We start from the raw sequence: 15,911 nt of genomic DNA, 5'->3' as shown, positions 1-15,911 counted from the left end.
CAGAAATTGAGTCACTCTCTCCAAAGGTATGTTCCCAAGACACCTGAAGAGACCGAGGGCATGAAAGAAGTTCCCTATGCTTCTGTCGTAGGGAGCATCATGTATGCCATGTTGTGCACTCGGCCAGACATAGCTTAGGCCGTGAGTGTGGTAAGTAGATTCCAGTCTAACCCAGGACAAGACCATTGGACCGCTGTGAAACACATACTAAAATGCCTTCGAAGGACAAAAGGAGTTTTGTCTGGTATTCGATGGTAGTTCACTACAGATCGTCGGGTATATTGATACCGACCGCTAGTCAGATCCAAATGGCAGAATATCTACATTTGGTTACATCTTTACAATGGGGTCCTGTGTAGTAAGAAAAATAGTCCACAACCCAAGCCGAGCACATTGCCGTAAGTGAGGTTGCCTAATGAATGAAGGTGTTCATTCTAGAATTTGGAATTAAGTACATCACCCATTCCACTGTTGTATGATAACACTGGATCTACGGGAGATTGATATTAAAATGTAGCATCAGTGGAGAATGTGGTAGACCCATTGACTAAGCCACTAACACAGAAAGTGTTTGAGAAACACGTGGAAAGTCTGGGACTCCGGCTTGTACCCGATTGGACCTAAGTGCAAGTGGGAGCTGTTAGACAGTGTATTCTCTTAGCTCCAATTAGCATAATATACATTATGACATTTATTGTAAATGAATAAAGTACATATTTGATTCATGTTATTGTGGTATGTAATACCCTTAAACTGGACACATATGAGACTCGTGTTAGTTTAGAATCTTCACAGTCGTTGGATAGATCTGGGGAGATTTATCCTACCAAGCCTGACACTAACGTGTCGCCAAGTTGGTTGGGGTGGCTTGTCTCAGCCGCCAGGGTGAGACTTGAGGTACATGCAGTGTGAGTTTTCTTGAAACCCTGAACCGGACCAAAATTCCAGTATTGCCCTAGACCTTGGAGATAGATGGGCAAAACTAGAATGTTACACCTGACCCCTAGACTCAATTATGATATTGCACTAGGTGTCGGATTGGGTTGTCTTTGATGTGTCAATCAGTGAGATCCTTAGAGGGTTCAAAACTTGGGTATGTTGGGACAGTCCGAGATATCATCTGAGTGGGTGATCATAGTGACAGGATCAACCCCTTTGTCAGACAAAGCGAATGATCGGGAAAATGCACTCTCTCTGATGGAAATCTAAACTGCCAATAGTGGATTTCAAAAGTGTTTGAAATTTGGTTTTGCAAAATATATTTATATAGAGATATACTTATATATATTATGGTTTCAAAATGTTTGCAAAAGGTTTTAATTCCCGGGATCCATGTGAGTAGAGTGCAGTACAATACCTTGCAGCCGAGAGAGAGGTTCTCTCTTGTCGGGTAGTGTTTGATCATTAAGGGCTAAGAGGTTAAGTGTAAGACCATTGAGGGTTATACCTGATGGGCTAATCTTGCATCTGCCCACAGTCCTTAGGCCTTCATAAGATGACTGGACCCAAGGAACATTTAGTGTAAATGTTGGGCCCATTAAGAGCCCATGGTGATGGACTCAGGGGTTCACTGTATTCAACAATGAATTCAGCCAGGCCTTGTAACAAAGGGTAGGTTGAACCCATGTGGTTGATGTGTAAATCAATGTTAGGGTCCCACGCCATACAAAGAGAACCAAGCTAGCCAGCATTAAAAGGAAGTGAGCCTGAAAGCTTAATGAGCCTAAAATCCCATTTCAAACTGGGTTAATTGGATTAATTAAATAGGGGCGGATATAGGTTTGGATCAGCAGATAAGGATAAGAGGATAAGTCTTATCCACTTAAAGAGTCCAGATCCAAATAAAGATTTGGATCAGGAAACTCCTAATTTGATTAGGAATAAGTTGATCTTTAACTGCAGATAAGATAAGGGATTAGCCTTATCACTTAAAGAGTTCATATCCAAATAAAGATTTGGATCAGAAGACTCCTAATCAGATTAGGAGGTTGTCTCTTTAAGGTTATAAATAGAGAGCAGGGCGGACATGGAAAAGACACCAGACATGACACAGAGAGAAGACAACTCACTTAGATTGATCTTGCCTTTAGTTCTTTTTCTTTCTGCTCTTGCCGCCCTACCTTGTTCGATCTCCAGTTCTTGGATTTGATCTTGATATTGTTTCTTGCTAGAAGAAACAATTTTGAAGTTGTGCTCACTACCCCATTCAATTCTTGCTGAAGAATCACAAGTTCTTGGTGAAGAACTATCTGCTGATCCTGCCTCATCGTAAGCTGTGTCATCTTACGATGCAGTTTTCTAAATTGGGAATAGGATTCCCGGATGGGAGTAAAGAAATTTTTGAAATTTCGCCCTACCTTCCTGCAGGGTTCAGCCATCCATATGATGGATCTCTCATCCCTTCAGAACACTCCCCCAATCCCAGAAGGCCCTGGACTCCTTAAGCAACTACCATCAAACTTCAGTTTTATGAACCCAGAGGGAGGAAGGGTCAAAGAAGGGCTACGAGTCCTCTTACATAGGGTAGAGGTAGCTATCTCTTTCCAATTTTTTACCAAATCATCCACGGAATAGCCTAAGAACAGCTCCATAGTTTTCAGCCAGAGGACTACCCTTACAAGAATTGTATCTTATAAATCTTCCAGGGTTCTTTCCTTATTTGAAAAGATTCGGGAGTTTCTTTCTTCCCATAGGGACCAACATACTGCTGCCCTAATGCTTCTCCACATAATCTTCCCTCTTTTCTTCGGCCATCTAAAAAATGAAGAAGAGAACAAGCTTTGAACACTCCCAAGGGGAGTCCAAATACACCCAAAGAGGGACAAAGCCCACTCCCATACTGTTTTAGCGACCGAGCAAGTAACCATGAGGTGGTAACCAATTTCCCCATCAACTTTACAGAGAGTACATCTATTAGGAAGTAAACAAGAATTGGGTCTCTTTTTCTGAAGTAGATCATTTGTGTTAATTCTTTCCAGGAAAGTTTTCCAACAAAAAACCCGAGGAGGAATGGGCTTACTCCAAATTCTTTAACCAGAAAGGACAACCTAACAGGAATAGAAGGCTGAGTTAATGTTTCAAAAAACGAAGCATAGGAGAAAGTACCTGAGGAGGAAGGGGTCCAAAATCTGGTGTCCTTATTAGGGTCCAAGAAGACATTTTCAAGGATGATTAACAGAGACATCATGCATCCCAAGTATGTATCCCTAATTGCCCTTCTTAAGCCTAGGTTCCACCCAAAACTAGAAGAAGAAACAAAAGGGCTTAAGAAGGTTGAGATGGGTTCATGTTTCAAATCTGACAGAGCATACAAAGAGGGAAATTGGTCCACCAAGGGTGAATCCCCAATCCAATGGTGTTGCCAAAATTTTATTCTATTACCAGAGATAAGACCATACCTGATCCAAGGGGAGAAAACTGGAAGCAAATCATGAATGGCTTTCCAAGGAGGGGCAGTTGTCGCCCTTGCCATAATTCCAAGTTCCCAACCATTGTCTTCCATCCCATATATGCTAGCCACAATCTTTGTCCACAATCCATCTCTTTCCAATGGAAACCTCCATAACCATTTCCCCAACAATGCCATGTTCCTTTCCTTGATATTCCCAATCCCAAGGCCTCCTAGCTTTTTGCATCTAGTTACCACCTCCCAATGCACCCTATGGTCCTTTTCCTCACCTGGTTCCCACAAGAAATCCCTCATTAATTTTTCCAAAGTGTTAGAAACTTTTGTGGGGATCTTAAATACTGACAGGAAGTAAACAGGTAGGTTAGCAAGGGTAGACCTAATCAAAGTGATTCTCCCCCCTAAGGAAAGATGATTCTTCCTCCAAGAAGAAAGCCTTTTTTCAAATCTCTCCAATACCGGGTTCCAAAAGCATTCCTTCTTAGGATTATCTCCTAAGGGGAGGCCTAAGTAAGTCAAAGGCCAGTCTGAGATTGCACAACCTAATACACCTACATATTCACTTAGCTCCCTCTCCTTCAAATTCACACCCACTATACTGCTCTTGTCAAAGTTCACCTTGAGATTAGACATCTGCTCAAAGAGTTGTATTGCCAATTTTAAATTCCGGATCCAATTTATGTCCCCACCTTCACAAAACAAGATTGTGTCATCTGCAAACTGCAGATGTGTAAGTAGTACCTCCTCCCTTCCCACTCTCCATCCTTTTATTAAATTCCTCGAGTCCGCTCTATGGATCAATCTCCCAAGGACACCTGCAATCAAAGTAAAAAGAAAAGGGGATAGTGGGTCTCCTTGTCTTATTCCTCTCGATGCGAGGAAGAAGTCCACCACAGCTCCATTCACCAAGATAGAATATTGGCAACTCCTAACACAGCCCCAAATCCATTTACACCAACTATCTCCAAATCCAAAACCTTTCAACACCTCCAACAAGAAAGACCAGTCAACCATGTCATAAGCTTTCTCTAGGTCCAGTTTGCAAACCGCTCCCTTCTTCTTGGATTTCCTAAAGCTCTCCAGACTCTCATTTGCCTTCTCCATCTCAAATCACTTTTCTAACCACTCTCTGTTTTCTGCACTTAGAGTTGGCCATTCCAAACTCTCTAACCAAATCCTTTCATTTAAGGGTCTTCTAAAAATAGATTTGAAATGATTTACAAAAGCCTCTGCTATTTCTACCGGGTGGGATACGACTGCTCCTCCTACTTCCAATTTTGAGATGGAGTTCTTCTTTCTTCTACCATTTGCCATTGAATGAAAATATCTAGTGTTTTTGCCCCCCTCCTTTAACCATTTACACCTAGATTTCTGTCTCCAACTTATTTCCTCCTTAAGCAATAAATCCTCCATCTGCCTCCTTAAAACAAATGTTATCAGCCCAATCTCAACAACTACCAAGAATTAAGGTTACGGGTGGTACAGAACTTGTCCCTGTTCAATCCAAGTAGGCTTTTGTAGGTTTCCAATCCAAAAAAAAAATGTAATATACAATAAAAGAAAGCACCGACCTCTTAAATCACTTCAAACCAACCATCCACAGGTTTCTAGTATGATTCTTGATGTTTCATCCAAGATAGAAAGAGGTGGGAAGCGGACATGGAATTCTCAGACCTAGGCCAAGGTTGTTCTTTCCATTCTCAGTCCAAAAAAGGAAAAAAAAGACCATGATCAGAAGAAAAGATATTCTAGAGCACATTGTCTTGCTCTGATACCATATTAATGAATAAGAGAAAGAAGAGAGAAAAGAAGAAAAAATGTGAGAGAGCCGAAATATCAGGCTAGCAACACCGTCTTTGATATATATATGTGTGTGTGTGTGTATTGTAGGGCAACTAAAAAATAAATACATAAAAAGACTAAAATGCCCTTGCGACACATGACTAAGAATATTACATCATGAGTAATGTGTGGTTGCTGCATAGAACACACAAGCCAGGACATCATTATAAGATTCTCTTGCTCCAACTTAGAAAAGTTGGGGTCTTCAAGCTTTGGCTTTACTTCCTTATCCGTAGTTTTCAAGGCGGCAAGGCAAAGCTAGACAATAAGGGAGCACCTTATCACCTGGTCACTTAGGCAACAACTAGGCAAATGCCTAGGTGATGAGTTTTTTTTATTAAAAAAATATAAATCCTAGAGCAGTTCCTTAGATTTCACAATAATAAGCAGTAATCTTTTAACTAATAATTACCATAATCCTCACAAATAAGTATAAACCCCATATCAAAATATAGTAAATCAACATATTTATGAAAAGAAAAATAAGAAAGAAAAAAAAGCATACAAAGCTGAGCCCTTGTTTTAGTCCTAGGAAGAAGAAGATCATGATGAAGAAAAGGTCCTATTGATTGTTCTTGTGTGTCAATAGGATAAAATCTTCAAGTTATTTCTTACTTGTGAATTTAGGTTTTAAAGGGTTCAAGGCTATGTCACTGACTTGTATGTCCTTGAGAGGAATCCAAGCTTGTCTCTACCTCCAATGGTAAGCTTGACTGATTGGGACCACTCCAAAAAGTTTATCCCATCCAATTTGATTGTAGTTATCTGGTTACTGAAAGTATCAATGCTTCCAGGAAAGACACTGGAAGGTACCTGGGTGTCCTTAGAAGGCTCCATCTCATACAATCAACTGCTAGTTACCTCTCACCAACTGAATAACACCCCAAATACTCCTTTGCAATCCAACAACCCAAAACAAATGGGTTTACACTCAGATTAGCAACAAACAGGGGCAAAAAAACCAGTTGGTGACAAAATAGGATTAGAAAAAATGCTCCAAAATATTATCTAGGGCTCAGAAAAGTATGAAACCACTTCCTGTGGATCTAGAAATAGAAAACAACCCCAGCACTGCAGGTTTCATGTATTGAAAAAGCCCTAATCAAGCAAAAAAATCCTATAAAACAAATCTGGATTTTTCAACAATCTTTCTCCAAAAAATTCAGAAAAATACTGAAACATCCTTGATCCTCCAATGGTTAAGAAAAATATACCAAAATTCTTCTAAAAAGAAGGCAAACCAACCTTCAACAGAATCACTCAAAGGTGCTGCCAACTGTATGGACTGCTGACGTCACCCAGTGGCACTCTAACATCAGCAAGTCCCTCTGCAAGTTACAAACAGTGGTAGAAGGGCCTTGGTCTTAGAAGCTCTAATACCAAGTAGCAAATGTGAAAAGACAGAAGGAGAAAAGAATAGAGAGAGAGAAGAGAGAGGTTCCTTTGAATGGAATGGGTGAGTTATTGTTCGCTACCCAAAAACATCCATTCATACTTTAGATCAGAATTACAATAATACCTCTAAATAGGCGACCAAATAGAAATATAATTGAAAAGACAATAATACCCTTAATCTCAAATACATTACATTCTCAACATAAGTAATTAGGGTACAAGTCATGAACGCAAAAAATTCACAAACCCCTTGAGGAAAATTGAGATGGGGGAAGGGAATAAAATATTTATTCAATGGACCTTTAAAAAATAGTCTGTCTTATCTCCAGTAGACTATTATGGTTTAAACTTGCGAAAATAAAAAGTAGAAATCAGGTTAGGTAAGCAATACCATTTTCCGAAGTTCAAAAACACATAGAAATTCATGAAAAGTGCCATTCAACTTTATGAAAGAAGTCACCTAATTAATCCAGTTCCCAAGTCTCCAAGCAAATAGATACCTCAAGTGGACTGCAATGAAACGGTTGGCCAACTTCCGCATTCTCATCACCAGTTTTTGACCAAGTTCCTGTATAGGTTCTGTAAATCTCAATGCATGATAATTCACCCGGCAACGCAACTTTTGTAGTTCATCATCAAGGTTATTTGCAAGCCTGTAATCAAATTTTGTTAATTGAACAACCTGCAAAACATTTCAAGTGTTAATTGGCTTACTCACTTGCTATGGAAGAAAGTCCCAACACAAAGCAGTAAGAGAATTGCTGAAAATTTTTTCATCATGCTCTAATAATCCAGAAAGATCAGAGATCATAATCATAATTTTAACTAAAAGCTGATAACTTGAGAAGCTTCCAAGCAGCTAGTATGCCAAATCTTCTAAGTGATGATATGTAGACACAGACAATGCAGCAAGCCCTCAGGGCCCAGAAAAATGGACACAACTATGTGTATGCATACATGTATTGGGCACTTTGAATTTTACCAAATTTAAGAAAAGAATAAATGTAGCCTGAGGGGAATTAAAACACCTTTACCTACATCTTATTTTAGATAGAAGTTGAGGTACAAATGTGCATGTTTCACAGGTCATGTTTCCAATATGTGTGGACATGAGTGTCATGTTAACAAGTGTCTGGCATGTTAGAAACTTCGAACAGATATTCTCCAGCATTTTTCTTTTTCTTCTTCTTTTTTTTCTGATAAGTAGATATCCTCCAACATTAAACAATGAAGATAAGACTGGAAACAAATATTGATGTAGAAAGCATAATGGAACCACAATCCCAATCAATTATAACTGGTTTAGTGAATGCATAGGTTAAATGTTTTTTAATTGTAACTAGTTAAAAGAATACACCTGAGAATTGATTCTGAAAAAAAATAAATGAGCATACCAGATAATAGATTTAGACAACATACCAATGAAAATGTTGGTAATTTTGATGATTTCATATCAAAGAAAGGTCCAAACTGCAGAATTAAGTTGGTATGATAGTACTCCAATCCTAAAAATAAATATAAAAAAATGGGGAAAAAGGGGGAAAGGCATGTTTTGGTTTTGTATCACTGAAAATTCAAAAATTCAAAAGTAAAATAGGGAAATCAAAAAACAAAAAACAAAAAAAGAAATAAAGAGAAAAGGGGCAAAACCATAATTTTCCCCGAGTTTTTTCATGAACCATGGAATGAAACTATATACAAAACCAAGACTTCTAAGAGGCATTACATTTCAAAGAACTCTACAAAATGGTTTACAGTATATTTTGAAAAGCACATTGTGAATAGAGCATGAATATAGAATATAATCACCAAATTAGTTATGTTGGTTTCTTACACGCCTTCTCTTAAGTATTGGCAGAACCATTTCCAGATAATACTGAGTAGTCGACTTCCTTGGAACGCGCATTGTATATGGAGGTTTTTCCATTGACCTCATTACTTTGTCAGGGACTCTCTTAACAATGGTGACATCCTTTGCGAGAAAAGAGATGAACCAGTCAACATCAAAAACACTCTCGAAGTCACTGCATGTCATTGGGGCATCCCTCATAAGCTAATAGTAAAGAGCAACCTGAATAGTTGAACAAATCATAGATAGTAGCATAGTTGTCAAGGCATCTAGGCAATTCTAGGCAACATAGCAAAAGATCATAAAACATCATATCTAAAAGGAAATAGCATTTTAAATCAATTAATTTTAATATTTCAAACACAATTATAAGTATTTAAAAAGATCAACTGCATGTTAAAAGAAAATTAGCAACTAAAGAAAGCTTTAACTTTGTGCTAATAAAAAAATTAAGAGTAGCAAAGGAGAAAAGAACGAGGGTCAGATCCCTTTCTATTTATGTTAAGAGAGAGAAACCACCAAAAAAAAGAAGAAAACTCTTTATCCTTCTCTTTTTTCTTTCTTTTTCTCTTCCAAACCCTTGGATCTTATATGCTTTCATTACCCAATGTTGATCCCAGCTATCTGGGATGTTGGGAGGGGTGAACTGGATACAGACCTAACCTCAGCATTTTTTTAGCACAAAGTGGCCGCTCTCAGACTTGAACCCGCATTCTAGTAACAAAATCTTTAAATAAAGCACCAACAATATACATAACATATGATAGGATGCATTAACACACATTGTAACAAGTAGCCAGCGATAGTAATATTGTTACAATAAGGCGTGGACATGCCTCTGGTTCCTGGAAGCTCTCTTTTGTTAGAAATTTGTGAGATGTCCTCATGCTTGCAATGTAGCTTTGGACGGATTCCCAGAGAGTTAAATCAAGTGGCAGATTATTTAGCAAAATCTGGGCAGGGAAGAGAATGTTTGTATAATGCAAATACAATGCCAAGTAATTTGTGGGCTTTTGTTTTTGTTTTTGGTTGGCAAGGCCTTGTACATCTCCTCGTATGCATCCCTCCCTTTCTTATTAATGAAATCTGTTATCTTCTCTCAAAAAACTCCTATTACAGTAAGGCACCTCCTTTGTGATTTTGTCACCTAGGTAGGCACATTTTTTATATAAGCTATGGCATTTATGCAAGGTGCTCAACTAAGGGTACCTTGTTACCTAGGTGATGCCTTGAAGTAATATGACCTGGATAAAGCTGCAGAAGTTGAACTTACCTATCATCTTTCCATAACGAATGATGATCCAACTGTGGTATAACTAGTGTAGCATTCAGAATACGTGCAACGACCACAGCATCACTTATCTGATTATGAAAATAGGTTATAAGAGTAAGGCAAAGAAGAAAATTGTAGTACATAAGAAATTAACTTTATATTTTTCTAAATGGTGCGCACTATAATCACCAGACTTACACGAACCATATAATTAACATTTTAATGCTAAATATAAAGAGACTAAGAATAAGCATCACTCAAAGCATTCAAATTGTCAACAACAAATAAATTCCAACATTATTCATTTACCAACATATAAGTGGCATGAATTCACCATTTGGAGTTCTGCAGTCTATTGGGTGCTTAGCCCAAAATCTACACAAGTTAATATTAACCGTCTTACCATCTGTGCAAAACATGCATAGCATAGGTCAAACTTTAGCTGACTTCTACGTGTACCAGTCAGAAACAAAGCCACCAACACAAATTTCACATTAATTTCAAAAGTAAAATAACATAAACACTTATGAAGAATGAAGTTAAGAACCAAAATTATTGATATTAGAAGATTGTAGTTACAAAAAGTTAGTGCAATCTGAAGCAGGAGTCAACGACTACATTTCTGTGGAAAAGGCAATAATGCATAATGTCTAATGTGAAAATGTAAAAATAGATTCTCCAACTGCAATAACAAGTCCCTGAACTAGAAACACAAATCCAAAACAGAAAAGGACTTGATTAATTAGAAAAAACAATATCCCTAGGCATTTCATAGTCCCATAATGGTTCTGTAGGGGCACTGTTTGTTCATTTTTCCTAAATCTAGCATCAAACAAATCTATTCATACATATGAGAATAAAATTATTTTTATCTAGTGATCAGATGAAAATTTCAACATATCCTACACAAGACATGTATGATTACCCCTGTTCTTTGTTGGTTTAACCCTCCACTTGTTGCAATAAGCAAATAGCGATCAGAAAACTGCTCATGTACAGCATCTACATTTGAGAAAAGCAATAGAAATACATGAGCAGTGTGATAGTCAATAACATCTAGATATTTTCAGTCTCTTGTAGAAGCTAAACAATTACTATTCTAACTCATCAATCTTATGTTTGGGTTTAATATCATAGATATCCTGCACAAGCAAATAAAAATACATGAGCAATCCGATAGTCAATAACATCTAGATATTGTCATTCTCTTGCCATAAACTAAACAAATTATTATTCAAACTTATCATTCTTATGTTTTAATATCATAGATATCCTGCACAACCAACATTTTCCATGAAAAAGTCAAAAACTCAAAGTAGACTCAGATGATAGATCCTACTAACACATGGTCTCAGTCACTTCAAACTGCAAGTGGTGTTAGGGTCCAACGTTGTGCTTTGATGGCCAAATGAAAATAATCAATAAAGGCATCGTCAGTATATTGTTGAATATTCCCAAGTGTAGCTACAGGGTGATAGTCAATATGGGAAAAGCAACAAGTCCAGAAGGTTTCTTAAAAAGCAAAAAATATATATTTTTTCTCAAAAGTTGCTGAACTTGAAAAGGTGCTTGAATGGATTTGCAGGTCTGTTCTTGTCCAACATTGTACTTTGATGGAGAATTGAAAATAATTAATCAAGACAATATTAGTATACTGTTGGATATTCCCAAGGATAGTTACAGGGTGATGATCAATATGGGAAAGAAACAATTGCAGAAGATTTCTTAAAAAACAAAAAAGAAAAAGATTTTTTTCTCAAGTCTGCTGAACTTGAAAGGGTGCTTGAGTGGATTGCAAATCTATTCTTTCTTTGTGTTCTTTTTGATGGCCTAGATCAAACTTCATGGTAGCATTGTATTTTGAGAAAGGCTATGCTGCATATAAGTCAACACTTCCAGGATCACAAGAAAGAATCTTTTGTGGGGTGTACCAGGGTTGGGGAGAGAACATTTTGTGAAAAACATTGACAGAATAAATGTTTTTTGTGGTCCTTTTCTGGTAGTTTATAATTTTTTTTGTTGGGCCCCTTCTCCCTCAGGCTCCTTTATCTGTGACTCCTTTTTTAAGAGTCTAGTTCAACTCTCTGCAAATCATGGGCAACCTTTCCCTGTCAAGGAAGTTTGGGGTAACCCTATTCCTCCTAGGATTGCAGCTTTTTGTTGGGAGGTCTTTTGGGAAAGGGTCAACTCTTGCGATCTACTTCAAAGAAAAAGACCTAATTGGTTCTTATCCCCACACTGGTGCATTCTTTGTAAGGCTAATGGTGAGATATGCTATCACTTATTAATCTCCTGCCCCTTTGTCTTGTACATTTGGGATTGGTTTCTCTCTCTGTTTGGTCGTAAGTGGACTACCCCGCTGGATACACAAAGTTTGTTTTTTTTCAGCTATTAGGTAGCCAAAGAAGAGGGGTTGGATACTTTGGAGGTGTACTAGAGCAGTTGTTTGCTGGACAATTTGGGAAGAAAGGAACTTGAGGATATTTTTCTGAAAAAGAGAGAAGTAGAGAAGCTTTAATTGAAGTTATTTCCATCAGAGTGTTGCAGTGGGTAAAATCTTTGGAGCTGTTTGAAGGCATATCTACAGATGCGCTGCTTGGAAATTGGAAAGATGTGGCTGATTCAGCTCCTGCTAAGGATGTTCTCGAGCCTCTTTGGTTCCCGCCAGTGGAAGGCTTCATTAAGCTGAATTTCGATGGAAGTAGCGAGGGTAATCTGGGTCTTTCAGGTATTGGAGGTGTATTCAGAAATGAAAAAGGAAAAGTTGTTGCATTATTCTCTGGGCCAATAGGTACAGGTGATTCACTCAGAGCAGAGATTATGGCTGTCTTGGAAGGAGCACAAAGGGCAAAGAAGCTAAATATTAGAAAGATAATTGTTGAGGATGACTCCAAGCTAGTAATCTATTGGCACCAACAAGGAGAAAATGGTTTCTGGAGTTATATTAATGAAAAAAGAAGATTTAGATTTGACACAATATGGAAGTGAGACTTTAATGGGTAAAGCGAAGTGCCAACTCCTTTACTGATGTACTTGCTAAACAAGGGGTGGGAAGGGATACATTATTTTGGGCTCTATTGTAAGTTGGCTCTTGGTGGGGAGGGCTAAGAGAGCTTATCCCTCACCCTTTTTTCTTTGTTTCTTGTTGTACCTTTGTTTTTCTTAATCATCTAATGAATTGGTTCAGTTATTGATCAAAAAAATATAAATAAATGTTTTTTGTTTTAAGGGAGTTTCTGTCTTTTTGCCCCTTTTTAAGTTCTGCCTTTTGATATCAATAGAAGGGGCCGCCACCCACTTTTCTATTGGAGCCTTTTCCATGTCTCACTTCCTCTCTTTTCTCTTAAACTTTATACTCAGAAAACATGGTATCAGAGCCACATTCCTGATCGAACTGACTAGGCCCTCTCAACTTCTTCTCCCCTCTTCTTCTTCCTTGACTGATATCATCTTCAAGAAGTTGTGGTACTTGTTTCTGGACTGATCGAGAGGTAGGGTTCTTCCTTTTTTCTTCCTTCTTGGTTGTTGTACCAAGAGGACTCATTGCTGTGAGCAAGGAGTAGATGCAAAGAGGTTCAGTTAAGACCTCTCTCTGTTTCCTGTTTGGGTCTCTTGGCCAAGATGTTGTGTGCTGGAGGCAAGGTCTTTTGTGTTTATAATGTTTCCAGGACTGTAACCAGTGTTGGCAATTTCTTGGAGTCTAAGGAACTTGTAGTGGGGTCGGCTGGTGGTGTTTGCAGTTTAAATGTTTGCTAAAAGGTGTAAATGGCTACTGAAGACTCAGCTATTTTACCTGTCACAGGATCTCAGCCTGGGATATTAAATCAGGTGGATAATATGTTTGCCTCCATTCCAACTGTCCCTCTTGAAGGCCTTAACTACCTTGACTGGGCTAAGGGTGTCAAATTGTTTCTTAGTAACAGAGGGAAGACTGGTTATTTGACAGGTAATGTTGCTAAACCAAAAGAGAAGGGTCCCATCCATGTGATAAGTGGGATCAATAGAATTGTATGGCAATGACTTGGCTTCTCTCATCCATTCATCCTTCAATTAGAAAGAACTTTATGTGGACTGAAATGGCTGAGGAGGTGTGGGATCATGCTAAAGCTACATACTCTGAGCAAAGGCACCATGCTAGGGTTTACCAGTTACGAATTGAGTCTGCCACTTGTAAACAAGGGGATAAACGTTTATCCACCTATTATGCCACACTCACTACCATGTGGAAGGAGTTGGATTACCACCAAACCATTGCCTGGAAGGATGCAAAGAATGCTAAAGTTATAGGAGATTACTGTCTCAATGAAGGGTGTATACCTTCTTAGCTGGCTCAACCCTATCTATGAACTAATCAGAGTTCAAAGACTGGGGAGTAAGGATTTGCCTTATTCTCCAGGAAGCCTATGCCCCAGTTCAGCCAGAGCCAGAGGAGTCTAGGAGGCAAGCTATGAATATTGGTGAGAGGGAGAAAATTGCCTTGGCTTCTAAAAGTTTAAAAGGGTGATTATTTCAAGAAGACTAAGAAATTTAAAGAAATAGATAATGATAAACTTTGGTGTACTCACTGTGGTAGGAGGAGATACACCAAGGAACACTTTTGGGACTTTGTTGGGAAGCCAAAAACTTCCAACAAAACAAATATGGAAACCAACAAAGGAGTAGGGGTGCAAGTTGGGCGAGCTAGGCCGGGTTTTAGCTCAACCCAAGCCCAACCTTAGGAATTAGGCCTAAAGCCTGAACCTAGACCCAGCCTGAGGTCAAGCCTGAACTATTCAGCCCAAACCCAGTCCACACTAAAATTTGATGCACTCGGGTTGGGCTCGAGCTTGGGCCGAGCTCCGGTTAGTCAATTAGCCCACACTAAAAATTGATACACATGTGTGTATATTTATGCATGTATGCATATATGTATAGTTTATTAAAAAAATACATATATGCATGTATGCATGCAAATGAGTCAACATATGCACATATAGATGTATATAATCGGGTCGAGCTTGGGTTGGCCAGGCTCGGGTTTCCTAAGTGTTAGGCCCAAGCCTAGCCCAAACTTTTGGGCCCAAGCCCACCCCGAGGACCAAAAATTTAAGCCCAGGCCATGTAAAATTGTAGGTTGAGTCAGTCTAGGCTTGGGTTGGGCCCGCCCAAGTTGCAACCCTACAAAGGATTAGTAGTCCAACCAATGTTGTGACCAGCACACCTAGTCAAGAGGAGCAGACCTCTCCATCCACTATGGTACCTATTCAAAGCTTTGGCCCAAAGGATGATCATATCACCTCCCTTCTTGAACAATTTGGTAAGGCACTTTGCCAACTTAAGGGAAATTCCTCTAATCCCTCCACCTCTTTTGCGACTAACTCAGGTAATTAGGCTACTACTTTTCATGCTACTTTTGCTACTAGGAATTCCTAGGTCATTGACTCTAGGGCTTCTAATCACATGATCAGTAAGCCCAATATGTTTTCCTCTTATCAGTTTTTGTTAGGAAGGGATAAGGTGAGACCGGCAAATGGATCCTTCTCTTCCATTGCTTGGCAAGGAACTATTTCACTTCCTTTCAAGCTTGTGTTGACCCATTTTCTACATGTTCCAAATTTACCCATTAGTCTTCTCTCTATTATTAGTTTAACATGGTCTTTGAATTGTAAAGTAACCTTCTCTCCTACTTCTTGTATCTTTCAAGATTTGACTTTGGGGAGGACAACTGGTGAACGTTGTGTGTTTGATGGCCTCTACATTTTGGAAATTGCTATCAAATTAAGGGATTCTTCTTTTGTAGTCTTTACGAGTCTTTCTAATTGTTCTATTAAGAGTCAATTTATTTGTGGCATTTTCGTTTGGACCATATATCTTTTGAAGCTTTAAAGTGTCTTTTTCCTTTTTTTTTGTTTAAGTGCGTGTAAGTGTCCTTCCTAGTAAAAACTAAGCATTTAAAATTTCCTTTTCAAATTGTGCATTCAAATGTGTGGGGCCCTGCTACTGTGTTATTTTAAGGGGGCTATTGTTATTTTATAAACTTTATCAAATATCAATGACTATTCTCACTGTACTTGGATCTATTTGTTATGTTTTGGTGAAGTGCCTCAAGTAATTAAAGACTTTCATCATATGATGTATACATATTTCCATGCTATTATTCAGATTCT

At 38.5% G+C, this 15,911-nt stretch overlaps 1 protein-coding gene across 2 annotated transcripts in view; it reads right to left on the bottom strand.

Annotated features, from left to right (window-relative positions):
- Nucleotides 1-15,911, bottom strand: part of LOC104598493 (O-fucosyltransferase 29-like) — a 62,114-nt gene that overhangs the window by 20,486 nt on the left and 25,717 nt on the right. For both annotated transcript variants that reach the window (XM_088889666.1, XM_088889665.1), the window contains exons 4-7: nucleotides 10,691-10,767; nucleotides 9,766-9,854; nucleotides 8,478-8,667; nucleotides 7,144-7,325 (exon numbers count right to left, since the gene is read on the bottom strand). In XM_088889666.1, coding sequence (XP_088745792.1) covers nucleotides 7,144-7,325; nucleotides 8,478-8,667; nucleotides 9,766-9,854; nucleotides 10,691-10,767 — 538 coding nt within the window. The remainder of the gene's footprint in view (nucleotides 1-7,143; nucleotides 7,326-8,477; nucleotides 8,668-9,765; nucleotides 9,855-10,690; nucleotides 10,768-15,911) is intronic.

Source organism: Nelumbo nucifera, chromosome 6 (assembly GCF_055504915.1).
Source record: "Nelumbo nucifera cultivar China Antique chromosome 6, China Antique-T2T, whole genome shotgun sequence".
In the NCBI taxonomy this organism is placed as follows: Eukaryota; Viridiplantae; Streptophyta; class Magnoliopsida; order Proteales; family Nelumbonaceae; genus Nelumbo; species Nelumbo nucifera.
The sequence above is the reverse complement of the archived record's forward strand: the minus strand, read 5'-3'. Positions and strand labels throughout refer to the sequence as shown.